We start from the raw sequence: 25,280 nt of genomic DNA, 5'->3' as shown, positions 1-25,280 counted from the left end.
GGGGGGGGGGGGGGGGGTAGAGATTTGTGTCCCCAAATGCTCCTCCCCAATTTATTATTGAGCTAGGCCAAGCACACCTGAGACAAATCTCTTGCAGCACTCTTATACCTGCAGACTCATCTTCTTTCCAAGATGCAACTAAAAATACTGACCTGAAACGCCAATCAGTCCCTCACCTGATGATGTCAGGCAGATATAAAAACACAGTGCTCACTGAATAGGGCAGAGTAATCTAGCTGGCAACCAGTTATTTCCCATACGCATCGGTGACATTCCCGACCAAGGGACCTTCCCGGACCCGACCCAGCAATACGGACAAACCGAGCAAACACTGAACCCGAACAGATCAGAGAACTGAAAACGCTGCTCGAGTTACTTGTTGTAGGCTCCTCCGCTCCCGCTGTAATCGTAGGCCTGTGTTTGGTCGTCGATGCTGTAGCTGGTTTGGTAGAAATCCGTATTGAAGCCGTCAAACCCAGACATTGCAAAAAATACCTGCAGAGTCAACACAACATTGTTTTGGCTGTCACAATAAATAAATAAATATGTTGACCTCTGAATCTCGCGCGGCAAAGCGTTAAGCCGGGCCTAGCCTCGGGGGAGGCGGCGGCGGCGGCGGCTCCGCGCTCCCTGCCGGGGCCCGGGCGGGCAGGGCAGGGCAGCGGGCACCCGCGACACTCACCTGGCGACCCCTCCTCCCCTCGCGCTGCCGGTGCGACGTGTCACAAATCAACGCGAGCACTTCCGGGTCAAACGGTGAGCACTTCCGGGAACATGCGCGCTGAGGAGCCCCAGGGAAGCACAGGGACTGAGCATGCGCCGTAGCGGCTCTGGCTCCCGCAGCCTTTCCGCGCGGGGCGCATGCGCAGTGCGGCGGTGGGACCGCCTTGCTTTGCTGGTGTGGTGAAGCGCTCGCTAAATTTCATGCAAAGCATTGATGAAGCCGTTAACTGGTGAATGATGCGATACGTTTAGGCTGGCTGTCTGCGCAATATAATTATCGCACCGCAAAAATGGCCATCCAGCTACGAAAGCCCATCCAGCTACCGAGTTAGAGCTTGAAAATGCGGAACAACTTTATAGCTGGTTTCTATCCAGCTTTCATTTGCATGTACCCGGGGCCAGTCATTTGGGCTGTTTTGGGGAGTGTGGTGGCTGACCAAATAAACCAAAGCAAAGAAAAAAGAGGGTCCAAATCAGTCTCATCAGCCCTGGGAGGGGAGAGCGACCAGGTGGCAGATGTCACTAAATGCAGGGGCGGAGGCAGCAATGATGGCTCTGACGCATCAAGATATGGAGCAGGAAGTCTCAAGCGGGGTGATGGTGCTGCGAGATCCTTTTAAGGGTGCTTTGATTCATGAGATAGGCCTGGTGACTTAAAAAAAAAAAAGGACCCCATAATGTCAAAAGCGTGCCGGCCTCTCGCGGTCTTTCTGTGTTCTTTGCAACACAAGAATGTCTCCATTATTTTCTTGGCAGGCAACCCCTGCTTGGCGCTCTTAATTGGTTCCTGAAAAACTGAGCATTAAGCGAAACCGAAAGTTTCTGATGACCCAAGGTAGCGACCGCAGTTGTTTTTAATGACCCAAGATGGCGAAACTTGCTGAGTGCTAAGTGAAATCAGGCGTCAATTTAAAATGAGCGTTATAGCGCAGTAGTGCTAAGCAAAACCGTTAAGTGGGGTTGCCTGTCATCAAAAAATGAGTGAAAGTGAAGAGCTGGCATTTTTCTGAACGCGCCTTGAGTCTAAGGAAGACTGTAAAACCATTGAGATAAAACCACAGGTACATTGAATAGAATAAGATAAAATTGCCCTGCAGTAAGGTTGGCCACCCAGTTTTAAATGAATTAAATTTGGGGGCTTTTCTTGATAGACTTGCTTCACAGCCCAGTGGATCTCTTTGTTTGAAATGTTTATACCCTGGGTACTTTTTGGTGCTCAGAGACTTTTTTTTTCACTTAATATCCATTGGTAGTATTTTACTAGAGATTGAAATGACAATTGCCTCATGACTGTTAATTCTTTCTTTTTTTTATATAATTTTAATGAGCTGCATCAAGTTTTTGCAAACCTCTTGTACTTTTCTGCTTCTCTGTGATTTTAAAAGAATAATAATATTCACTGACTTGGAAAGTTAATTATCTTACTCCCTGGGCTGTCAAGCTGCTATACATGCCGATTTTTACAAAAAAGTTTTCTCTTACCTGCTTATATTTTTCTCATGGATGGCTGAACAATTTTAACTTATTAAGACAATGCAGCATTAGGAAATACTGTGGTGGAAAATGTATTGTGTATTACTGCGGGGGGTCCTACTGCGGTAGAACTTGAAAAGTATAGTGAAATGATGCAATTTGTATCTGCAAATTTTTATACAATGTTAGTTAATGTGCGTCACTTAATTGAAAGGTCATGCTACTAGTATACTCTATATCAAATTACCCAAGTTGTTAGGGCTTTGTTACTGGAATTTCTTATATTCTTTTTTTTACTGATTTCCACAGTGCAATCATATAAACACATTTCTGATTTTATAATAATAATTTAACAGAGTTCAACGTCTTTAAAAAATCAGCTGTTATATATTCTAGCTAATATATCCTTATATATAACATAACTTATAACATACATATATATGTTAATCAATGACAATATACTTAATAACAAATTTGGAGAGGAGGTTTTCGGTGTGCCCAGCACCCGCTTCTCCTCCCCCCCTCCAAATTTTCATAGGTATAATAGAAATATTATGAATGTACCAAACATTTAATTACATTTCCTATCACATATGGTAAACAAGTATGTAAACATTGGAAGCTGCAGACCTGGAACTGCAATGCCAGTGTTAGTGGCTGTTCTTATTTTTTAAGGCGAATTTTGTGTTGGTGCAATTGTTTGAAGAAAGGAAGAAGGTCTGCTTTTGATCCCTACAGTGAAGCTGTCACTGATTTACAATGGGGTAGATGAGATCAGAACCAGTCTCATAAGACCTATGTTTTTATTCAAAGGTATGACCTGGGTGGTGTCAGAGCAAACTTTTCCTTATGTGACTCCACCAGTGCACCTAAATACCAACCTGGTGGACCTACCTACCACTGTGGAACAGAACACAGGTCAGTTTAAGACTTTTCCTGTTCACACTTAGTCGTCTCTGTGGAGGCCGCAAGCAAGGATACAACATAGTGTCTGTGGGGCTGTAGCCTCAGCCCCCCCGGGTTGCATAATTCACTGAATTTTTTTTTTTATGTGAACAGTTTGTATTAGGTCTTATTTCAGATGTGTTGGGAGCAGCTATCAGGTGTTAAGCAACAGCTTTTATTAGCCGGAGACAAAAAAGAGCAGTGACTTTTTGCTTTAATGAATGTCTTATTTTAGAATATGACCTAATTAGTATTCTCAAAAATGTATGGATTAAAAAAAATATTCCATAAATTGGGATACTAAGGCAGAGAGGAGATAGAGGTTGGCCTCTGCCACAGAGGTAGTTAGTGTCAGGAATAGAATTAAAATGCAGGTATGTCTGATTCTTAGACCTGTACTCAGATCACTAGCCTAAACTTTATCTTCTCTATCATGAATAAGGATCCATTTAGATCAGCTTCAGAGACTGATATCATACATGACCTTTTTCAGCAAGAGACAAAAAATTCTTAAATCATGCTGTTAGTTTTATGTGACTTGTCTGCCCATAACTGTGTTAAAAATAGTCAGCAAGTTCAATTCTCAGGAAAAAGAAATAATGGAAAATGCCATGTGTTCAACAGATAAGCAGCTAATGCAGAATTTGCCTAAAGTCCAGTAGACCTTTTTTAACCTTAATTTCTTTCTCAGGTATTGAGTAAGAAATATTTGGTATTCAGAAAAAGTATCCTCAAACATAATTTTGTTTTTATTTTGTTAATTTTAAATGTAGTCCCAGAGAGATTCATAACAGAGAATTACAATGCTTTTAATTTCCTTTAGCCTATCCTGCTACTATTCAAGATGAATGTGAAACCTCTGACTTCTGGTGAACTGAAGTGTAGGTATAGTCTTTTATCTATTATACAAAGCCCAATAAAATCTTAAATACAGTGAATAAAATGAATATGTTTGAAAATTTCAGTTAACCAGTGGAGTGCAGTAATTCTCCTTTGCATGATTATATTTAGTGCCTGAAATTTAAAAAGAAAATTTCTTCTGCTCATTTGCTATTGAGCATTATTTAATCTTCATCAGTTTTTTCTAAAATTTCTAAAATATCTGACATGCAGCACATAAATGAAACAATTCAGGAATCAATAGGCAACACATGTACTGAAGTGTTTTGTAATGATTTTAGATCATCACTCTGATATTGTCACAGTTTTGAAAGAAGATTCTCCATTCATTGACACTGAAGTACAGTTTTTCTTCAGATGTTGCTATGGAAAATAAATCTCAGGACTGCAAATATGTCTTGGATTACTGCAGGGAATAAGACTACTACTCACATAAGTAAGGACTTGTCCTGAATGTTTAGTCTGTTTGTTAATCAAAATGTGCAGCAATGTATGCGAGCTCATATTGAAATCTTTTTGAGACATTGCCTGCAACAAGTTTTTGTGAATTCATTAAATCATTGTATCTGCATTCATGTGAAATTGTTATTTCCCCTTGCTTTACACAATGTAATGGGTATTGCAGTGTTCTCTGATCGATATGTCTCATCTGTTTTTACTGCCTGTTTAAATCTTCCTTTGTCCATCAGGGGATGAGTTTTGGATTTGCAGATGTCTGATTTATATAAATGGTAAATCAGAATTTTCCATATTTCAGTCTGTCAGTAGGAATATTGGAACATTTTAACTGCAAAATGATACCTTTTTTATTTATTGTTCTTTATGCAGTTGTTGAAAGTTTCTCTCAGCTTGAATTATAGTATCATTTTTTCTTACAATTGTTGAGTGAAATGTGGCACAGTCTCCGTGGGCGTGTCTACAAGCACTTTTAAGGCGAAGCAATAAGCACCAGAGTTTATCACACCAGGGTTTATCGCTCTTGGGCACTGCATTTACACGTGCGCCCACAACCATAGCACATTGTACTGGGTTAGAGCAGCCGTGGCTGGCAGGAGCTCCGGTGGGTCAGCCTGCCAGCCTAGGGCTGCTCTGATCTAGCTCAATGTACTGTGGAGGGGCTGGCTGGGGCAGAAGATGCTCCAGTGTGGGGCTAGCCAGCAGGCAGCCCTCACACTGAAGCACCCTCGTATCCCAGCCAAGCCGCATCAGTGTCTACAGGTGCACTGCTGCGAAATTGAAAACCTGCACAGGATAGTACTTGTATTTACAAGTACTACCCTGCTGAGGAGTTAATTAGTTTACTCCATCCTAATTGGGCCACATGTGTAGATGCGAGATATTCACTGTGGAGCTAATTAGTCCACTCTGCAGTAAATGTCTTGTGTAGACATACCCAGTGCCCAGTGAAGAACTAAGGAAATGTATTAAAAGTAGGCCCAATGTTATTAAATCATTTGGTAATTATATTATATCATGTTTTTGGCATTCATTGCGAAATACATATGTAACTTGTACTATATATTACTATTCTGCATTTTGGGGATCTCAGAGCTAGATATGTGTTTTCTCCTGAACTTCTGCTGATTTTATATTCTTCCTTGTTGAAGTGAAGCTGCCTGTTCTTCCACTGACACTTGAAGATGAGTTTATTTTAAGTAACTTCTATTAAAAAATGTTAAATCATACGGATTTCTTATTCAACAATAGGAAAACAGGCTTCTTTGTATATTCTCATGTGCTGTAAAATTGTTACTCAACATTAGCCCAAACCTTTTCTTTCGTGCATTGTGTATTTCAGCAACGCACAGCATAACAGACGAAGTATCCAAGAGCTGTCAAGTGACAGAAAAGCATTACTGATTGCTCTGTCCTTTAGAAATATTGATTTGTCTGACTGCCTTCTCCGGGCCTCAGATTCGCCAACTGTTAAATGACAATAATACTAACCAACTTACCTTGAAGGGGAATTGTAATGTTCCATGTAATTGCTAAGTGGTGTTACATATTCATTGTATTTTAGTAAAGCTAGCATTTATATGTAAAGTTTTTGCTTTTGATTATGATTTCACACAGTAACATTACCTTGGTATGAAAAGTCTCTTTACAAACCCACTTCAACCAGAAGTCCTCCACTGTGACAGAGGTGTTGAACGTAGCTGTTTAAGCAGGAGTAACACCTCTGAACAGGAAACAAAGGAATACGAAAACACAATATTAATAGGTCAATGACTGCCATGCATAGGTCAATTTGGAATGAGTCTGGGGCAGTCCAGGGGACTGATTGTGGGATCTGTGTTGTATGAATCAAGTGAAACTCCAGATTGCAAAAGAAGACTTAAAACATGGGGCTTGTCACTCCAGTCTGCAGTCTTGGGTAGCAGCCTCAGAAGACAGAGGCTATAGAAACACATGCAGTGGCTTTATGCCTCACCATTGGGTTAAGGGTTAATTACACCTCCCTAACTTTTCTTCTGCTCCATTTCACTTCCATAAAACAAATCATTCAGGCTTTCTGTGGACAATGTGTATTTCATCCTTAGTGAGCATATTATTCATTTTTAATCTAACTTCCCAAACTAAAATACATAGTCTGTCTATCAAATTTTTAGTGCATGCCAAGTCCACCATATTTACTTATTTATGTTCACTACTGTAACTTATTTTCAACTGGATGCACTCATTTTGGTTATCTTTGGAATACAAGCACAGATACTGCAAGAGAAGAAGGTTTCCATTTAAATTTTAATGTTAAGGTATTTGAGGTCACTGTGGAATATCTGTAGGTAACTATTCTATTGTGAAACATCTATCTCCCAAGGATTTTTTTTCTGTTGCTCATCAAATAGAAAGCCAAACTTAACAGCGTTATTGTTAAATTTGTGACAAAGTAGAGATAAAATCCTCCTTGCTTTACACAGAACTCTTTTTTTTTTTTACTTCAATGGCATTTTTCTTCAAGTAGGAGAGCAGTTTGGCCCTAGAGCTATGGGTACTGCATATAAATGTTCATGTGACATGTTTTTTACTGAAGCCCATAGCTTGGTTACTTGAAGTAATTTTGCCTGAAGCTCTGCCAGTCTGAGCTCTGATCTGCTTAGATCCCATAAAGAAAGTAAGGTGCACTTTGTTACTCTGTAGATCTCATGGGAAACTTCATGTGTTACATAAAGGGGTTGGGGAGGGGGTGGGCATGGGGGAAGTGGCTGATTGGAAAGGAAACAACTACTGAAAGACTGTACTGAATCAATTCTCCTACATTAAGTTAGGGCATGGGTTGGCAACTCCCAGCACATATGCCAGTGTGTGGCATGTGGAGGCATTTTGCTTGGCAAGTGTGACTTGGGGCAGATGGTGGGGAAAGGGCTGGGGCTACACTGACACAACAAGGTTCGGGCTGCCCTGCTGTCCACCCGGAGGTGTATGTACACCTGCCACCAGCAATGAGCTGGGCCAGGGCTCTACAGACCTCGGTGCAGCTGCTTGTAGCCTCCCTGCTGCCTGCTGTGAGTAGCCTGGACTCTGTGGCGAGTGGCAGGAGACTGCCCAGAGCCTGGGCCAGCTCTGGCAGGTAGCTGGGAGGCTGCAAGTTTTCTGATTTACGAACCCCAAATCCGTGATTAAAATGAAATGCCACTATATATAGTTTCATAGTTTCATAGTTTTAGGGTCGGAAGGGACCTAATAGATCTTCTAGCCCGACCCCCCGCCAGGGCGGGAGAACAACAAAAAACCCTAAAAACAAAAACGGGACTCAAATGAGTCCAGCCAGGTAGGCATCCAGCCTCTTCTTAAAGACCCCCAGGGTAGGGGCCAGCACCACCTCCCTTGGAAGTTGGTTCCAGCTCCTAGCCGCCCGAACTGTGAAGTAATTTTTTCGGATGTCCAATCTGTACCTCCTCTCCATCAACTTGTGCCCATTACTCCTTGTTATGCCAGCAGGGGCTAGGGGAAACAGCATCTCCCCCAAACCCTTCTGGTTCCCCCTAGTGAGTTTATAGACGGTCACCAGGTCCCCCCTCAGCCTTCTCTTGTGGAGGCTGAATAGGTTCAAGTCCCGCAGTCTCTCACTGTAGGGTCTGCCCTGTTGTCCCCGGATCATGCGGGTGGCCCTCCTCTGGACCCTCTCCATGTTGTCCACATCCCTCCTGAAATGGGGCGCACAGAACTGGACACAATACTCCAGCTGCGGCCTGACCAGCGTCGCATAGAGGGGGAGGATCACCTCCCTGGCTCTACTCGAGATGCACCTGTGGATGCACGACAAGGTCCGGTTAGCCCTGCCAACCATGACCTCGCATTGTCGGCCCATGTTCATCTTGGAGTCAATAATGACACCAAGATCCCTTTCCGCCTCCGTGCTCTCAAGTAGGGAGTTCCCCATCGTATAAGTGTGCTGCTGGTTCCTACTACCCAAGTGCAGCACCCTGCACTTGTCCGTATTGAAACACATCCTGTTCCTGTTTGCCCACCCCTGTAACCTATCCAGATCCTTCTGCAATCTCTCTCTCCCTGCTAGCGTGCTCACCTCCCCCCAAATTTTGGTGTCATCAGCGAATTTAAACAGGTTGCTTTCCACCCCAACATCAAGATCGCTGATGAAGAAATTGAACAGCGCAGGCCCCAGGACCGAGCCCTGGGGGACTCCACTACCCACCTCCCCCCAAGTCGAGTATGATCCATCCACCACCACCCTCTGAGTGCGACCCTTCAGCCAATCTGCAATCCATCTGACTGTGTAGGCATCTATGCCACAGTCGCCTAGTTTATTAATTAGGATGGGGTGAGAGACGGTGTCAAAGGCCTTGCTGAAGTCCAGAAAGACTACATCCACCGCGACACCTGCGTCCATGGCCTTTGTGACCTGATCATAAAAGGCAATCAGGTTGGTCTGACATGATCTCCCCCTAATAAATCCATGCTGATTGCCCCTGAGCATCATTTCTGATGCCGGCCCATCACAAATGTGCTCCTTGATGATCTTCTCAAAGAGTTTCCCCAGGATTGAGGTAAGACTGACGGGCCTATAATTGCCCGGGTCCTCCCTTTTCCCTTTTTTGAAGATGGGGACCACATTAGCTACCTTCCAATCGTCTGGCACCTGGCCCAAGCACCACGATCGCTCGTAGAGCCGTGCCAGGGGCCCTGCAATAACCCCAGCTAGCTCCCTCAGCACCCTGGGGTGGAGAGCATCCGGACCCGCTGACTTGAACGCGTCCAGCCCCTCCAGAAGCTCTCTAACCCGGTCCTCCCCAACCTGAGGTCTGAAGGCGATCCCCTCGCGTCTGGCTTCTATCACAGCAGGGAAGTCCCGGTCCCTATATAAATGTATATATAGTTATCAATTGAACACAATATTTTATTGATATATTTACAATTTTAAAGCATTTTGGAAGCTTACCAGTGCCTCAATCACTATAATAAAATGAATTCTAAGTACCTATAAATTTTGGTATTTGATTTTGTGTTTTTATCATGGAAATTCAGAGCTTCCCTGCCCCCTTTGCTCACCAGACACAGGTCCAGGTCCCTCACTCCCAAGCCACAGCCCCCCAACCCTGCTAGTGCTCCTAACTCCCTAACTACAGCCCCCCAGCCCTGCTGGTGCCCCTTACTCCCCAACTACAGCCCCCACCCCCCTGGCCCTGCCGGTGTAGTTGCTTCCCAACTACAGCTCCCCCCACCCCTTCAGCCCTCTGAGAGGGGGCCCCCAGCTGCCAGGGCTACAGGGCCAGGGACTTGGGCCCACAGGCACCTGCCCTCTGCAGCAGTGCCCAAGCCCCAGCTATGGCCTACAGGAGGTGGCAGCTGCTGTGGTGGAGTGCAGTACAAGCCCGGCTCCCCCTCTCCCACATGTGGCACGGCTTGAGCAGAGACCTTGGGGTGGGGGGTAGCTGTGGGTTGCCCACTGTGGGCTTTGGCTCCCCACCCTGCTGCCTTCCACTGGGGCCTCTGCAGGCCAGCAGGTAGGACCTGGTATGACAGACCATAGTGGGACTGGGTGGGAAAGCTCCTTGCCACTGCAAGCCCCCATACTGCCCTGGTGGAATGCCCCCTGCCTGCCTGGCAGTAGTAAGGAGCACAACTCTGCACCACTGTCCACGCTGCTGCCAGGTGGGCAGTGGCAGCATGGGGCTCGCAGTGGCAAGGAGCTTGCACTACCAGCCCCTCTTTGCTCTGCTGCATGGGTTCTGCCCACTGGGCCGTGGAGGCCCCAGTGGAGGGCAGCAGGGCAGGGAGCCCAAGCCCGCAGCGGGCAGCCTGCACCTGCCCCTTCCCTGTGCACAGATCTGGGGAGCATGTGCTCTCCCTAACCCCCCATGGGACTGCATGCAGCTGCAGGGAGCCACTCTCCACCCCCTACCCCTCACCCACCAGATGAGCCACCTGCGGCCCCGTCCTGCTACCCACTTAGGTCCTGGAGACATGCATTGTGGCTCAACGCACCACCCCAGTTGGGCAGCAGCCCCAGCCCTGCCCAACTCCCTCCCTCCCTCTGTATGGGGGCTTCGATCCCTCCTCCCCCACTAGACTTACCTGCAGGAGCTGCTCTCCAGGCTGCCTGGAGGCCATGTGCATGTGTACACGGGCACATGCACATGGTGCCCCCTGCCTGAACTGCCCTTCTCCTGCTCCCCCCAGCCCTTTGCAGGCTGGAACTCTACCGGCCTGCAGAGTGCTCTTTGCAAAAGTGAAAAATCTGCATGTTTCTCTGTTAAAATGAAAAATCTTTGTTTATCTTGGTTAAAAGAGAAAATCCGCATTTTTTTCCATTTTCCCAGACCCCTGCGCATGAGCTACCTTGTATGTGCAAATCCATTAATTTCAAACAGCTACGTAAAATGTCCCGACATTTATTTCCCTCAATATTTATCCATTGCATTATTTCTAAAGTTAAGTTATGATATAGTATCCTGACACAATATGTGGGTCTGGGAATGGTAACAGCATCTGAAATGCATGAAAAAGATCAGGAACAAAATTAAAAATAAAGGTCATTAACTAATTGATGACAATTTGTTTTGAAACTATAACTAAAAACATTTGTTAAAGAAAGGAGCAAGTATGCATTTGAGTTTATTTCCTTGACCAATTTCTTCTCAGTGATCTGCTAGGAGAAAGATGTATGCATCTTATGCATGCACATAAATTGCAATGGGTAGAGCTGGGTGTTAGAGGTCAAAAATCTTTGTTCCTATCTCTGCCACTGACACGTATAGCTTTGAGTAAATTACTGTTAGTCTCCTACTGTTTCTTATGTTCCCATTAAAGAAAGTGCGGACTAAGATGCTACTACCCTGGGTAGGTGCTTGCTGTGCCCATTGAAGGGAAAAATTTCTCTCTCTTTGGTGGTGCCACCTCCACAAACAAATTGAGCATGCTTCAGCCCACATTTAAAGTGGATGAGCAGCAGTATTTTTCTCACAATTGGCCTTTCCATCTGCCAAGGATTGTTATGTTGCCAGGGACAGGAGATGAAAACAAGGGAGACTACTTCCTGTGCTCTCAATGTCCCCATGCTGGTGCACTGGGACTGGGACTATGATGAAGCTCCAAGAGAGAGCAAGGGGAGATTGGGTCAAGGAGGTGAAGACAGCTGGGAGGGAGGCGAGGAGAGGACAAAGTACAGGCTGGAGTGGCTGAAGCAGAAAGGGGCCAGATTCTGAGGCCACACTCACTTGCAAATGATGTGATCATGCAACGAAAGACTTTCAGTCTGGATTTTCCAAACTTTGCTCACCTTCACAATTTGAACTGCTTTTAATGTAGGATTTGTGTGTAATTATTTATAAATATTAAGCATAACAAAATAATGTTTCTCTTCACCTCCAAGGCTCTCTATTGTATTGCAGCTGGCCTCCTGTTAATTATCCTCAGAGATCTCCTCTTTTCTTTGCATTCCTTTGCCAGTCGTTCTGTTTACTTCTTTCATTGCCATCATTTTTGCTCCCCCTTTTGCATGCAGGGCCATAGGGAGAGGCATCTGCTCAGACTCTCTGTTACTTAGGGGTTGTTTTTATGAGCTGTCTGAGGCATTGCTGCTTAGTGCAAGAAGCATTCACTGCTGACTCAGATGGGCCTCCATTTGGGTATAGAGTCAGGGGAAACCCCAGGTGATGTAGCTTAGCTAGACATTCAGACTTATGTGAATCATATAATTGCCACTTTGTTGTCATTGTTTAATGGGTGCATGATAATAAGTTTCAGAAATGTATTAATTGAGAACTTGTGAACTCTTGCCATGCTCAGCGCATGTGAGCCTGGCTTATAGGGGTCAACCTAACTCGAGGAGGTGGCCAGCCGAACCTGGAGCGGCCCCCCCCCCCCCCATGCCTCTGATTGGCTAAGGGGCCCTGGTAGCGCCATGCCTCACTGCTGACTGGTTGTGAGGGCTGTCTGTCATACAGCCCTGCCCCTCACCGCTGATTGGTTGCAAGGGCTATCTGTCATGTGATGCCTCTTGGTGGAGATGGCAGGGTTGCATAACAGGCAGCCCTCTCAGCCAATCGGAGGTGGGCGTAGCAGCCATTTTGCCAGCAGCCTTTCATTCTGGCAGCACTCCTTCCCGCTCCCGCCCGGTGGGTTGCATGATCTGGCCACAGCACCATGAACACTGCTGGAGCCAGCATTTTATTTTCAGTGAGTCTCTTGGTTTTTGCAGCGAGCCCTCCAAAATCACAGATCCCACCATTCTTCATGGAGAGTGCCCTATTTTGCATTTTCTGCAGAACTGCATAATTGCAAATTCAGCAGGTCCCTGGTTTATAAGCACATCACTTGTAAACAGGGCTCATGAGTTTTTGAAAACTGGAGACTTTAGTTTTCTCTCTGCTTCAGTTTCCATTTTTGGGAGGCATTTAGTTGTATTGTTCAGAAGCTTTCAGCTATGTAATGATCTGCTGCTGAGCTTACTGTACTCAAATTCTAGTTCCAGTGAAATTCTTTGTAAACCTTCTTTGTCAAAGACACCTTGCAATGCAGTCTAATGACTGTCTTCTAAAAGCAGCCCTCCAGAATATGTGTGTGTTAAAACAGGATGAAATAATGATGCAGGAATTATATCCACAGAGATCAGTAACCATAGCATAGGCTGCTGTTTGCAGTTTCATGCGTTAGGTGAATTATCCTTTGAGAGCTGAGAAGATAACCCATTGTCGTGACAGGGAAGACCCCTAGAGTGTGCAGCATACATTTCACCAATCACTGATAGCAGGGATTAAGATCATATACCAAATAAAACAGGGGAGAAAAAGCTGAAGATCAAATCATACTTTTTCTCCTTTCTAAAGCATGGAAGAACCTCTAGAACGCCTCATCCTTCTTTCTTAGAGACCTGACAACAGAGGTGAGAGCAGGAGAAACCAAGGACTAGCAGTAGGTGGAATTGCAGCAAGATAAGAGAAGGAACTGACTTGACCTGAAGTTCTATTTTCAGAATTACTTTCTCCAGTAGAAGAAAGAAGCCTTATCACTAGCATGTTCTCCCTTCTGTAGGGGAAACAGACCCAGTATGACACAAGATACATATATGTGTATAGACTAGGAATGTGAGTTTAATCATGTGAACACGCCTACATACCTGGGCAGAGTACATTAGTTTGGGCCTGGGGGTATGAATGCTTTCAGATGCTTTTCTTGTCCCTAATTCTTGCCAAAAGGTGGTGATGCAGTGCTGCTGCAAGAGGCATGATGAAGCCCCCCTTTATTAATATCTTTTTTATCCCAAATGCTATCACTTGCTGTGGGCATTCTTTTATGTTTCCATAACACTGTGAGCCCAGTCCTCACATCTAGATGTCTGGATTCCAGATTGGGAATCCTCTGAGGATGCGAGAGTCATTCCAGCAGCCTATAAAATTGTAGTAGAATAGCCTCTGCTGAACTGCACGTTGGGTGAGAATTTGAATATTGATTTTAACCTTGATATCTTCTCCTTGGTGCTACCAGGTGTATTTTATAGTCGGTCACAAAGACCTACATCCAAACAAAACAAAAGTCCTTTGATCTCTGGGGCAAAAAGGGCAGACAGTCATGTGCTTTAAACTTCAGCTTTATATTTTTCTCTGCACACACATATTTCAAGAAGCTCAATATAAGTAGATTGTATTTCTTCCCCTCTCCCCCCTAGAGTGTTTCAGAAGCTTGTTGTGAATGGGTTCTGTCATTATTCTTTTTCTAGGCTGACTAATTGGGATTTTACACTAATTTTCCTTGGGTGATGCAGTGAAGATGCTTTGCAAGAATACGTCCTTTTTATCCATCTTATCTATAAGCAAATCTGGGATGTTCTATCTATCTGCAAGTTTCACTGGCATATTTGACAATACTTTTAATTTTGAACTGATGGCTTGTCATTTCTCTCTGACTTTCATCTCTGTTGTTCATTTCCTCAAATGCACATGCAAAATGTCACCCTTCAGATTATTTCTGTCATCATATGAAGGTCTTTAATGCAGGCTAAATTTATTTAGCCCAATATTTATTTCCCTCAATATTTATCCATTGCATTATTCCTAAAGATATGGCGAGGAAAGGACCTGTAGGACCAAAATGAAGCAGAAGTGCTTTATAAAAGGGTAATAGGATAACAATTTAATAATTTCTTTACAGGTTTTATTAATCCCAGAACGTTGTATGAGTATAACTATAAGATCTGTCTCTATCTTTAGTGCAATGCTCTGGAGTACAGTGCTACATACCTGGTATTTGTATATCAAACTGGTGTATAGAACAGAATCAAGAAAAGCCTAACGCATTTACCAATGAAGGATTCATCAATTCCTACTTGAAATATTTCAGTGACTACCATTGAAATAAATTGAATATGTTTGACCTTGCTGTCAGTTTCTGTAAACCGGGGAACTTGTGTAATGTCTTTGCTCTTTGGAGGATGGTTGGTTAAAGCATCATGCAGTTTTCTCTGTAGAAGCTACACAAATTCTGTACATTACATGGTGGAAAAAAAAAGGTTTTCCCACATTCCATCTGAGAATTGCAGGCTCTGTCTACTTAACACCTTGTCCACATGCTGAGCAACTGTAATAGTCATTCTTTCTCCTCTCCCTCTAATGGAAGTGCATTATGCGCTCAACTTATGAATAACGGATCTGGAGGAAAAATCGCATAATACCATACTGTGTATTTTTTAATGAATCAGACATTATGGCATTCAAGCTCTGTTGCTTGCCAGTCTTTTTTTGTTTTTGTTTTTGCCAGAGTCTTCTATTTAGTGTTTCTTTATGTACTTTTTCCAAGATTTTACTGTAATTTCCATTGACTGCTGGATTTCATCATATGAGACTTTTACCACATTAACTCATACTGCTGCATCAGTGGACAACCTATTATTTCAACTGATTGCTGTACTTTCTTTTATCAGGCACAATGCTTGGGGGGTTTTGTCAGTTTGCAAGGCTTCCCAAGAAATGTGAAGGCTGCTAAGTATAAACATGTTTTTTACAGCATGCTTTTTATAAAAATTCTGGAATTGCAGGTGTGTTATTCTGGATTGGTTTTGAGTTTGCAGCCTTTGAGTGTTCTTTTGCTGTTCTCTGAAAAGAAATGTCACAGTTTTAGATAGGAGGATTGGTTGAAATTGTTGGAGTTTGCTTCTAAGACGCATTTCTGATTCTATTTATATATCATCCCTTTATACTCCTCTGCCAGTGAATGAGAATTTGTCTTCGCTCCTCCTTTTCCCCCAGAGTGTGACGCCCAGATATTTCCTTTTCACATTACAATGACCCCACTCCCCCAGGAATAACACCATATGCTGTGATCTGATCACATTTCACAATTTAAGCCGGGTTGGGGTGAATCAAGATTTAAATATGAAACAGCTGAAAAATACCAAGTATTTCAGGATATGGTGGTGATGACTCATTAGGTGGCACTTTTCTCTCCGAGTCATTTTTGAATCAATGTATGGTGCTAAAGAGAACAATGCTGGAGGTTCTGTTTTTTGAGCATCATGTAAAAATGGAATACTGATCACTTATAGTCATAGTTCCTATGGAGCTTTTCAGAAGAACAAGGTTATTAATGCAAATACCCTGGCCAAATTCCAAGATTATTATATTATTATTTTTTCCTGCAATTCCATCTAGATACTGTATTCTTATTCTCCAGTTGTCTTAAACTTGTGTAGCATTATTGAACCTAAACTTATGTGTAGGTTCTGCATTTCACATTGAAAGTGGGTCAATTATTTACATAGTTTTACTCTGGGATCCTTCTGAATGTAAAGATATATAACTATTATTATTGATAATGATGTAGACAAATATCTACTCTTCAGTTTCAGGATTCACTGTTTCTTTTTTAGAGGCAGGCACTCAGTGCTTAATTTAGGTATTAGTCCCATGATTTCCAGACAGCCTGAATGCTATTATGTCACTTTGACAAAGGCAATCACCCTGAACAATGATGTTTCCAAGGGTAATATTGGGTCATTGAGTTATCAATTTTAAGCATAGCTGCTGTCACTTTTGGAGCATACACTTTAGGCTACAGCTAAATTTTCCTCTACGATTATCAAAGGTGATTCTGGCATGCTTTAAAAGAAGAAACATGCTTTATCTTACGACCTCTTGGTAATTATTGTTCTTCCTTTCTATTAAATAGGACCTTAACCACTTCTCTGAGACCTAACTTTGTCCCTGACCCATACGGTATCCTACCATTTAATATGCCACTTAATTTAACCCAGATTTGGGAGTGCCAGTCCTTTTCTGGTAGAATTTAACTGAATTTGCCCAATGGCTTGCATTTGGCAGTGAAGCATTATGTGATGCTTTTACTAAGGAAGTGCACCAAAAGAAATTGTATCATATTATGGCAAGATGACTTGAAACATCCTGTGTAAAGAAGCAAGATCTTGAATTGAATTTCTTTCATTTATTACTTGAAACGTGCAGATGCATTTCTAAAGCTGTTGTGATTAAGACTCTAAATGAAGAAATTGTTCTTTTCAAAGGACAATTCTTATCCAATGCCTCAAAAAGACTTAGAACTTAATACTTCAGTATTACTAATCCCATGCAATCCTTGCCAGAATGTTTCACAGGATTTTTTTAGGCATTGCCATGTTCTGCATTGGAACCTGTTTGTCAATGAGGCAGTATAAAGTAAAGGAGGCAGGCTGAGCCTTGTGCCTCCAAAATGTGCCCCTGACCTGTTAGCCTAGAAGGTTGGAATCAGAATTTAGAAGTTATTCAAGGCAGCAGTAAAGGTAAATTTGGCCCTGATACAGGCAGGTCAACTTTTATTGACCAGTAGTGAAGTGATGTTAAAACTCTATCCCTGTTCAAAATAGATTCCTTGGCCTTGTTTAGACACGGCTGAAAGATGCATTGTTAGGATATAGAGGTCAAATTGAAAAATCTCATCTAGATTCTAGTTCAGCGGCTGCTTTCAATTAAACTATTAAGAATACCAATTTTGAGAGGATATATTAAAGTCTTCAGCTTTAGATTTTACCATTAACTTTAAAATCAGGAAGCATACAAATAAATGTTTTGCATATATTACATCTGTTAAATGACTGTTACTGTTTTATTTAAATAAAATTATGGATAGATTTTTAGAGGAGTCTCAAGCTAATCTCTGAAAGTGCAGATACAGCTTTGAATAAACAATTTTTGATTACTCCATTTTTAAATGCACAAAAATTCCAGGCTTAAGCACACAAATTGCATCTGAGTGCTCTAGACAGGTTTAGATAATTAGACTAATTGATGACTTGGAGAATGGACGTGAGCATACCTTTAGTAAATTTGCAGATGACACCAAGCTGGGTGGCAGAACAGACACCAGAGAATGGATATAAAGTGAAAATGACCTTGATAAATTGGAAATATGGTTTGAATTAAATAGGATGAAATTCAATAAGGAAAAGTGCAAAGTACTATACTTAGGAAAAACCAATCATATGCACAAACCTGAAAGTAGAATGACAGAGTAGGTTGCAGTACTGCAGAAGGACCTAGATGTTATAGTGGATCATAAGCTCAGTCTGAGTCAATAACAGAATATTTTTGCAAAAAAGATAATAGCATATGGTGATGTATTACCAGGGGTGTTGTATACAAGCCACAGGAAGTGATTCTTTTATTCTAGTCAGCACTGGTGACACCTCATGTTGAGTACCTTTTCATTTTGGGTAATGAACTTGGAGAGATGTATACATTTTGGAGATATTCTAGAGATCAGTGACAGAAATACTTAGAGGTCTAGAAAACATGTCATATGAGGACAGGTTAGAAGGATAGTGACTATTTATTCTGGAGAAATCTGAGTAGGGATGTAGGCAGGTTTCTTCTCCAGCCTGCATTGCAACAGCTAGCTTTTCTCTTGCCCTAGCTATAGTGTAGCAGTATTCCCCCACATGTTCTACACTCAAAATGTCCTTCATAACTTTATTGACTTTGTGCTCTGGCCTTCTCTGCTGCACTCTGTCAGAGAAGTCCAGTGCTCTTTAATCTTATGGGACCGGCTGGTCCCATGGACTGTGCGCTCTTTCATCTTATGCCTGATCCCACTGCTTTCTTCAGGGCCCTCAGTCTTCACTGCCCCAAGCTCTCGTCTTTACCACTTGCTTCTGCTTCAGCATCTCTGACCTTCTCCTGGGAGCTGTCCAGCACAATCCTTGGCTCTGGAGCCCTGGTCCCTTTTGGGCTTGCTTACACTGTAGCAGCAGCATATTCTGGTCAGGATGGCCTGTTGTCTCAGTCATGCTCCAAATCTGGAAGTATGCTGATAAGGCTGCTCTGGGCTCAGTCTCACTCGTCTCTCAAGCACACCTAAGATCAAGTGCTCGAGAGTGTTTGCAAATGGATGCTCTTGAGTATGCTTGCCAGAAAACTAGGTTTGGACTATGCCAGGGGATTGTGGCTTGGGTCGGGTGTGCTCTACTCCATCCTGGCTGGGACACAGTGGTGTAACTACAGGTGGGCAAGAGGGGCACTTGCCCTGGGAACCAACATAAGAGATGTGCTGGAGTCATCCCCCAACCCCATGGAATCCATGCCCTGGCTGCAATAGCAGTCCCGTGGCATTGCTTTTGTAGCAGCAGCCGGTGCACAGACACCCTGCTGCTGCTGCTGCTGCTTTAAGAACAGGAGCTGGGGCAGGCAGAGGATGTCATGGTGGCAGCAGCAGCTGGGGCTGTTTTGGAGTTCTTGTCATGGGCAAGACTCCTGCACCTACCCTGCCCTGCTCTTGGAACCTCTTTTTACACCTCTGCTGAGATTCGCTGTCTACATTGCGGTGTAGACAAGCCATCTGGTGAATGAGCTGTAACACCCTCTTAATGCTAGCCCTGGAATTGACAGAGAGAGACACAGGCATGACAGTAATCCTAAAGCGCCACAACTTTGTGTTGTCTCAGCACATTAGTAATGGGGAAAGGGACCCTTTACAGGAGATTTGATAGCAGTCTTCTGATGCAAAAGGGTTCCTAAAAATGGAAGTTGATCAATTCTCTCTGTGTCCACATGGAACAGGTTAAGAAGTAAATTGAAATGAGGGAGATTTGGGTTAAAAATTAGAAAGAACTTTCTAACTATAACGAGATGGTCACTCACTAGCACCGATTACCTAGAGGCTGTGGAAGCTCCCACACTGGAAGTATTTAAGTTGTCTGGAATGACATGGCTCTAGGGGCTGTATCTGGCTTGCACGCCAAGGGCTGAGCACCCTCAGTTTAGACAAATATGGCCCCAAGAAAGGGGTTAGACTAGATGGTGACTGGAGGTCCTTTCCATCCTTTCTTTTTTGGAATCCTATGAAAAAACCTTGTCATAAAATTTATAGATACAAGTTGTGCTTAAATCTGTGCCTTCAGTTTTTGAGAGAGCTTTTGAATAGAAGGCTTTTTTTTAATCACACTTGCAGTTACATGAGGAGTTTGAACAACGTATGCTTTGGGCTAAAGAATGATGTATAGTGGTACAGGACCATTTTTTTTTTCAATGAATATTCGACCTGCGTTGCAACCAGTCTCAGTCTGCTTTGTTCGCTATGGCCTTGATTCAGCAAAGTATTTAAGCGTCTACTTTAATTCCAAGCACATATATAAATCCCATTGTTTTAATTTTAAGCATATGCTTTCCAGACTAGAAATGAAGTTTAGCATGTACTTTGCTGAACTGGAATAAAACAAATGCAAGAACAGTTCACATGACAACGCTTCCTGGCTAAAACGTGAAAGCTAACTAAAGATTTAGAATTGCAGCCAGCATGTTGTTATATTCCTAAGCCATTAGGTGTCACTGTAAGTGTGCAAAATAACATGTACTGTAGATAAGGGCTGCAATAGAAAATAGTTATATGAGACCAGAACATGTTAAGAACTTGGTGAAAGGGAGCGTGGAGTTAAACATAAAGTAAGCAATGATGTTTATTAATGTATTGACTATGCAAAACAACCTGGACGTTATTAAGAGGATAGTGCTTAAACCCGGCTTTATGTATGGAACGCTTGCCTTTTATAACAATTTTAAGATTAAGAAGGTTAAATATGTGAAATAGAAAACAGAAATCTGTGATGAATTACTGCAGAATGCCTGAGCGATATGAATTTGATATATTAATTGGAAAATAATTTTGACCATGTTCAAATATGCTGTGACTGATTCTGATCTGTCTTACACTCTTCTAAATCACATGTCACTTCTCTGGAAGTTAGCGGAGTGAGTAACTTCAGTAGATATTCTGTTGATTTACCTCACTGCAAATGAGAAAAGCATTATACTGTGTTTTCAACTGAATGATGTTCATTTTATTTAGAGCTGAAAGATTTCTCAGAACTTTAATAGTTCATGAAACTGGGTACACCAGTAAAATAATGCTAATTGACATTATTAGCTAACATGTTTGCAAATATTTCTCATATTACTAATCTAGGTAAGCCCTTTGATAATGTCCCTAGCATTATTTTTAACTCCTGTTTTACAAACTGTCCTAGGAGTTAGTTTAGGAAAATACAGTTCCCTGGCAAAACTGTACTTGCTTGGATATTTTAAATCTGCCCCTGCCCCTCCTGCATATTCTGTTTATTCCATCTCAGATTATGGACAACAGCTCTGTGATCAAATAAAAATCTCATCTTGAAAAATAGAGAGAGGCTCATTCTGAATCTTTATTCCTCTGATCATTTTGCTCCATATGTCTGTTGGAACCTTTAAAAAGTCATCGCGTTTTGTTTTGTGCCAGAGGGATGCATTTTTGTTCTGCAGGAGAAACGTATCTAATGCTAAAGGGTGAAAAAAATTCTGCTCTTAAAACACTAAATAACTTTATTTTAACTTAAAAACAGCTTTGCAAAAGGAAAAGCTGCTGGAATCTTTTACTTTCCATCAAAAGGATTAAAGAGAAGGTAATAGTACCACCTCCCTGGAGGAGCTTCTGCCTGCTTTGGGAATAGCTGTATGTGGCAAGATTGTGCAGTGCTTCTCTTTCTGTAACTTGTTAAAACATAAGAAAGAGAAATGAATCAGAAAGTCCTCCTCTCGATTCCTCTGTTTTCTCAAAGCCATATTCCTTTAAGATGATGTAATAGTCATTTCCCTGGATGGTTTCTTCCCTGCACTGCTGAAACAACAGCATCTGAACTGCACTGGGAACTGTGGAACCACCCAGCTCAGCAGCCAGAGCAGCAGCTCGGGCAGCAAGAGCAGACCAAGCAGCTACCTTGGGCATCCTTTCAAACTGCTGCTTGCTGTCTTTCTTCAACCTTGCTGGGAACATGGGAGCTTCTGTGCCCTTACTGGCAGGCTGGATACCACTGTGGGATCCCACTGAAACGTGTCAGTTCTTTTCTCAAATTCTGGGGTTTCTGCAAGTCATCTGAGCCAAGGTCCCTTCTGAAACTCTCTCTCTCTTCCCCCCACTCTTAAGGATACTGATTGGGATTTATTTTGGTTTTTTTTTCCATCTCAGATATTGCTATACATACTGGTTTCTCATCATCACCTGCCATGGTTAACTTTCCTGTGACTTGGTTTAACTCTTGAGATCTACATGGATATTGCTAAGAGCACTTTTCTTACCTTTTGTGTACCTTTCTGGGGTTGGATTTGCTATTAATTGGACTCAGTGTGCCTGTCCGTGTGTTCTGATTGCTTTGACAATTTGCTTTTCTTGACAAGAACTATGCATTAACTGTAACCAAGGTAAGACTTGATGTTCTCATTTTCCCATCTGCAAAGGCTCTAAGTGCCCGGCTTGTTTAAAGCTGAAATATGTAATTTCTTCTTAATACAATGCTGTCATGTATATTTTCCCCACACTAATTATTGCTTGGGGGAGGAAAAAAAAACCAAAAGCAAAAAGAAAATTAGCAAAGAGGTTTCTCTTAGCTTTATAGACTAACCTGCTTTACCTTGTTTTAACTTTTATGATATTCAGAGAAATAATTGTTTTGTTTTGTTTTCCCTCTTTAACAGACCTGTGAATAATCGTAGGCTTGGCATGACCTTGATTTTTGGGGCTTTGTTGGAAGATCTGATGATGTGATTGCATTTCACAAGGCGATTGCTCTCCATCCACTGTTTAAGCCACTTTTCCAGCTTCTGTGACACAGTCACTTATGGACAAATCTGACTTTTTTTTTTTTAAATAAACCCCTTGGTGTTTTCCTTTTCCTGTTACATGGTAGGAGCCTTATTTTATACTTTGATGTGATTTATAGCCCTGCCTTTCTTTGTGGTTGATTTTTGTTTGAAAATACAATGGCTCTGAGTGGAAACTGCAGGACTTACCTCCCTGCTAGAGAACAAGGGGCTGGTCTTCACTCCTTCCCTGAGGTGGTGGAGCTAAATGTGGGTGGCCAAGTTTACTTCACTCGCCATTCCACCCTGATAGGCATCCCCCACTCCTTGCTGTGGAAAATGTTCACCCCGAAGAGAGACACAGCCAATGATCTAGCCAAGGACTCCAAGGGAAGGTTCTTCATTGATAGGGATGGCTTTCTTTTCCGCTACATTCTGGACTATCTCAGGGACAAGCAAGTGGTCCTGCCTGACCACTTCCCAGAGAAGGGAAGGCTCAAGAGGGAAGCTGAATACTTCCAGCTTCCAGACTTGGTCAAACTCCTTACTCCTGATGATATCAAGCAAAGCCCTGATGACTATTGCCACAGTGATTACGAGGAGGTTTCCCAAAGCAGTGACACAAGAATATGCCCCCCATCATCGCTCTTACCTTCTGACCGAAAGTGGGGATTCATTACCATTGGGTACAGGGGGTCATGCACCATCGGCAGAGAGAGCCAAGCTGATGCCAAATTCAGGAGAGTTCCAAGGATTTTGGTTTGTGGAAGGATTGCTCTAGTCAAAGAGGTCTTTGGAGAAAGTTTGAATGAGAGCAGAGACCCCGATAGGGCTCCGGAAAGATACACCTCCAGGTTCTATCTCAAGTTCAAGCACCTAGAGAGGGCTTTTGACATGCTGTCAGAATGCGGATTCCACATGGTGGCCTGTAATTCCTCAGTAACGGCTTCTTTTGTCAACCAATACACAGATGACAAGGTCTGGTCCAGCTATACTGAATACGTCTTCTACCGTAAGTACAAGCTATTTGCAGTGCAAAAATTAATCATCTGCTTAAAGTCGGTCTTTTTTTCAAATTTTTCTTAGTTTCAAAGCACTGGCAGACTTGATTTTACTGTATCTGTTGCTGACGGAAGTTGTCTTTTGATAAAACGGGATCCCAGTGGCTATGTTTTAGGTTAAGCTCTTATACTATAAACTGATGCTGAACTCAATGGTATCGTCTTGGCTAGGTGGCAGCACAGACTGCCAAAAGCACCCCTTTTCTCCCCTGCAGCTGAAAGATTCGGCTATGCTTGGCTTTGCAAATCTGCCATTTATCTGACTGCCTGACACATTTTCTGAGTACTTGCTGGATTCAATAGAAGCCTTGCAAACACACTGCAGATTTAATTACAGAAAATCTTCAAATGAGATTCAATTTACAAAGGTAATAGCTGTTTGATACTAGTCAGGCACAGCCAGCCAAGCCATCTGTCAACAAAACTGACACACTTACATGCAGGGAAGAAGAAACAAAATCCAGTTGTTCTATCTCCTTTTCAGCAGGGGTCTTTCCCAGACCCAATTCGTATACTTTAAAATGAGGGTTCAGTGGATAGAGAGGCAGATTGTTTCATCTTGTTATGCAACATGCCTATGAAAAAATAGCCCCCCTCGTAACTAGATGCATCTGCCCTGCTAACTGCAGTCACATCAGATCACATACTGTTGTACTAATTTTCATCTGATAGCTCTAGCAGGCTCATTAAATTTCTAAGTTGATGTTCAGGCAGGGACACTGTTACCAATGGTAACATCAGAGTAATTTTAATTCTATAATCCTGTATCAGAAAATCATTCCATAACCTCTGGGACTGAAATATTCAAGGAGCTGACCTGGTTATTTTACTTTATTTTGAAAGGGTAAAGGAGAGAATATTTCCCTATTCCATTTATTGAAGTGGACTTTGTCCTATATCTTGAAGTTGCTGGGCAGAGAGAGAAAGGAAGGTGAATAATAGCTACTTTGTCCTACTTACCTGTCACGCTACATGTAACTATTATTAGCAATGCCAATAACATGAAAATTTTACTAAAGTTTATGTTGAAAGATGTGGCAGGACTTGGGTACTTTATTATTACAAGTGTAATACACTACAGTGCAATGCTAGGGCCTCTCAACAGACACCTCAGATCTGCTAAGGTAACAGTGCTTAGGTTAGCATTCTGTAAAAGACTCCTCTGTTTTTTATATACATAGATTTATTAAAAAGTATGTTTTGTCTCGGCTTCTTATAAAATAGTTCAAAGGTCTTGGATCCCCTTGAGGGCAGGCTGAGATTGGTAACTTAATAATAAGTTTCTAATTCATATCTCTTACTGAAGCAAAATTAATGTAGTTCCACAAATGGGCTGAAGCGAACTTAAATTAAAGCATTTTCTGAAAAAATAGGGAAGCTTACTTGTGCTTTATTTAGAGACTCTTTCATAATTGAAGATAGGCCCTGAATCATGTTCTAATTAGCAAACACAGATCACTGTTCTCTTGTATTCTTCCCATCCTTACCCTTCCAAGATTGTTAGCTTTTACTTTCTTTTTTTTTTATCAGTACTACTGCTTAGTTGCCAAAGTCAGAAGCATCCTAGAAATATATGCAAGAGAAAAAGGGAGAATATGAATGTGTAGCTTCAGCAACACAGGCCTGGGCT

At 42.5% G+C, this 25,280-nt stretch overlaps 2 protein-coding genes across 3 annotated transcripts in view; one reads left to right on the top strand and one right to left on the bottom strand.

Moving 5' to 3' along the window:
• The window catches only part of YIPF5 (Yip1 domain family member 5), a 7,360-nt gene extending 6,564 nt beyond the window's left edge, over nucleotides 1-796 (bottom strand). Inside the window, exons 1-2 of one of the 2 annotated variants that reach the window (XM_006023536.3) lie at nucleotides 683-796; nucleotides 377-495 (exon numbers count right to left, since the gene is read on the bottom strand). In XM_006023536.3, the coding sequence (XP_006023598.1) occupies nucleotides 377-483 (107 nt within the window). In that variant the 5' untranslated portion in view covers nucleotides 484-495; nucleotides 683-796. Of the gene's footprint in view, nucleotides 1-376; nucleotides 496-553 lie in introns of both variants that reach the window. The other variant, XM_025204043.1, reaches the window with a different exon arrangement.
• Nucleotides 797-22,769: 21,973 nt separating this feature from the next.
• KCTD16 (potassium channel tetramerization domain containing 16) lies at nucleotides 22,770-23,675 on the top strand. Its single transcript, XM_006023565.1, has one exon. The coding sequence runs from the start codon at nucleotides 22,770-22,772 to the stop codon at nucleotides 23,673-23,675; it is 906 nt and encodes a 301-aa protein (XP_006023627.1).
• Nucleotides 23,676-25,280: the final 1,605 nt, after the last annotated feature.

Source organism: Alligator sinensis, unplaced genomic scaffold (genome assembly GCF_000455745.1).
Source record: "Alligator sinensis unplaced genomic scaffold, ASM45574v1 scaffold135_2, whole genome shotgun sequence".
Taxonomy (NCBI): Eukaryota; Metazoa; Chordata; order Crocodylia; family Alligatoridae; genus Alligator; species Alligator sinensis.
Note: the sequence above shows the minus strand (reverse complement) of the source record. Positions and strands in the feature narration are given on the sequence as shown.

Coding starts and splice junctions, on each gene's coding strand:
- KCTD16 (XM_006023565.1), top strand. CDS start 22,770: ATGGCTCTGAGTGGAAACTGCAGGACTTACCTCCCTGCTAGAGAACAA.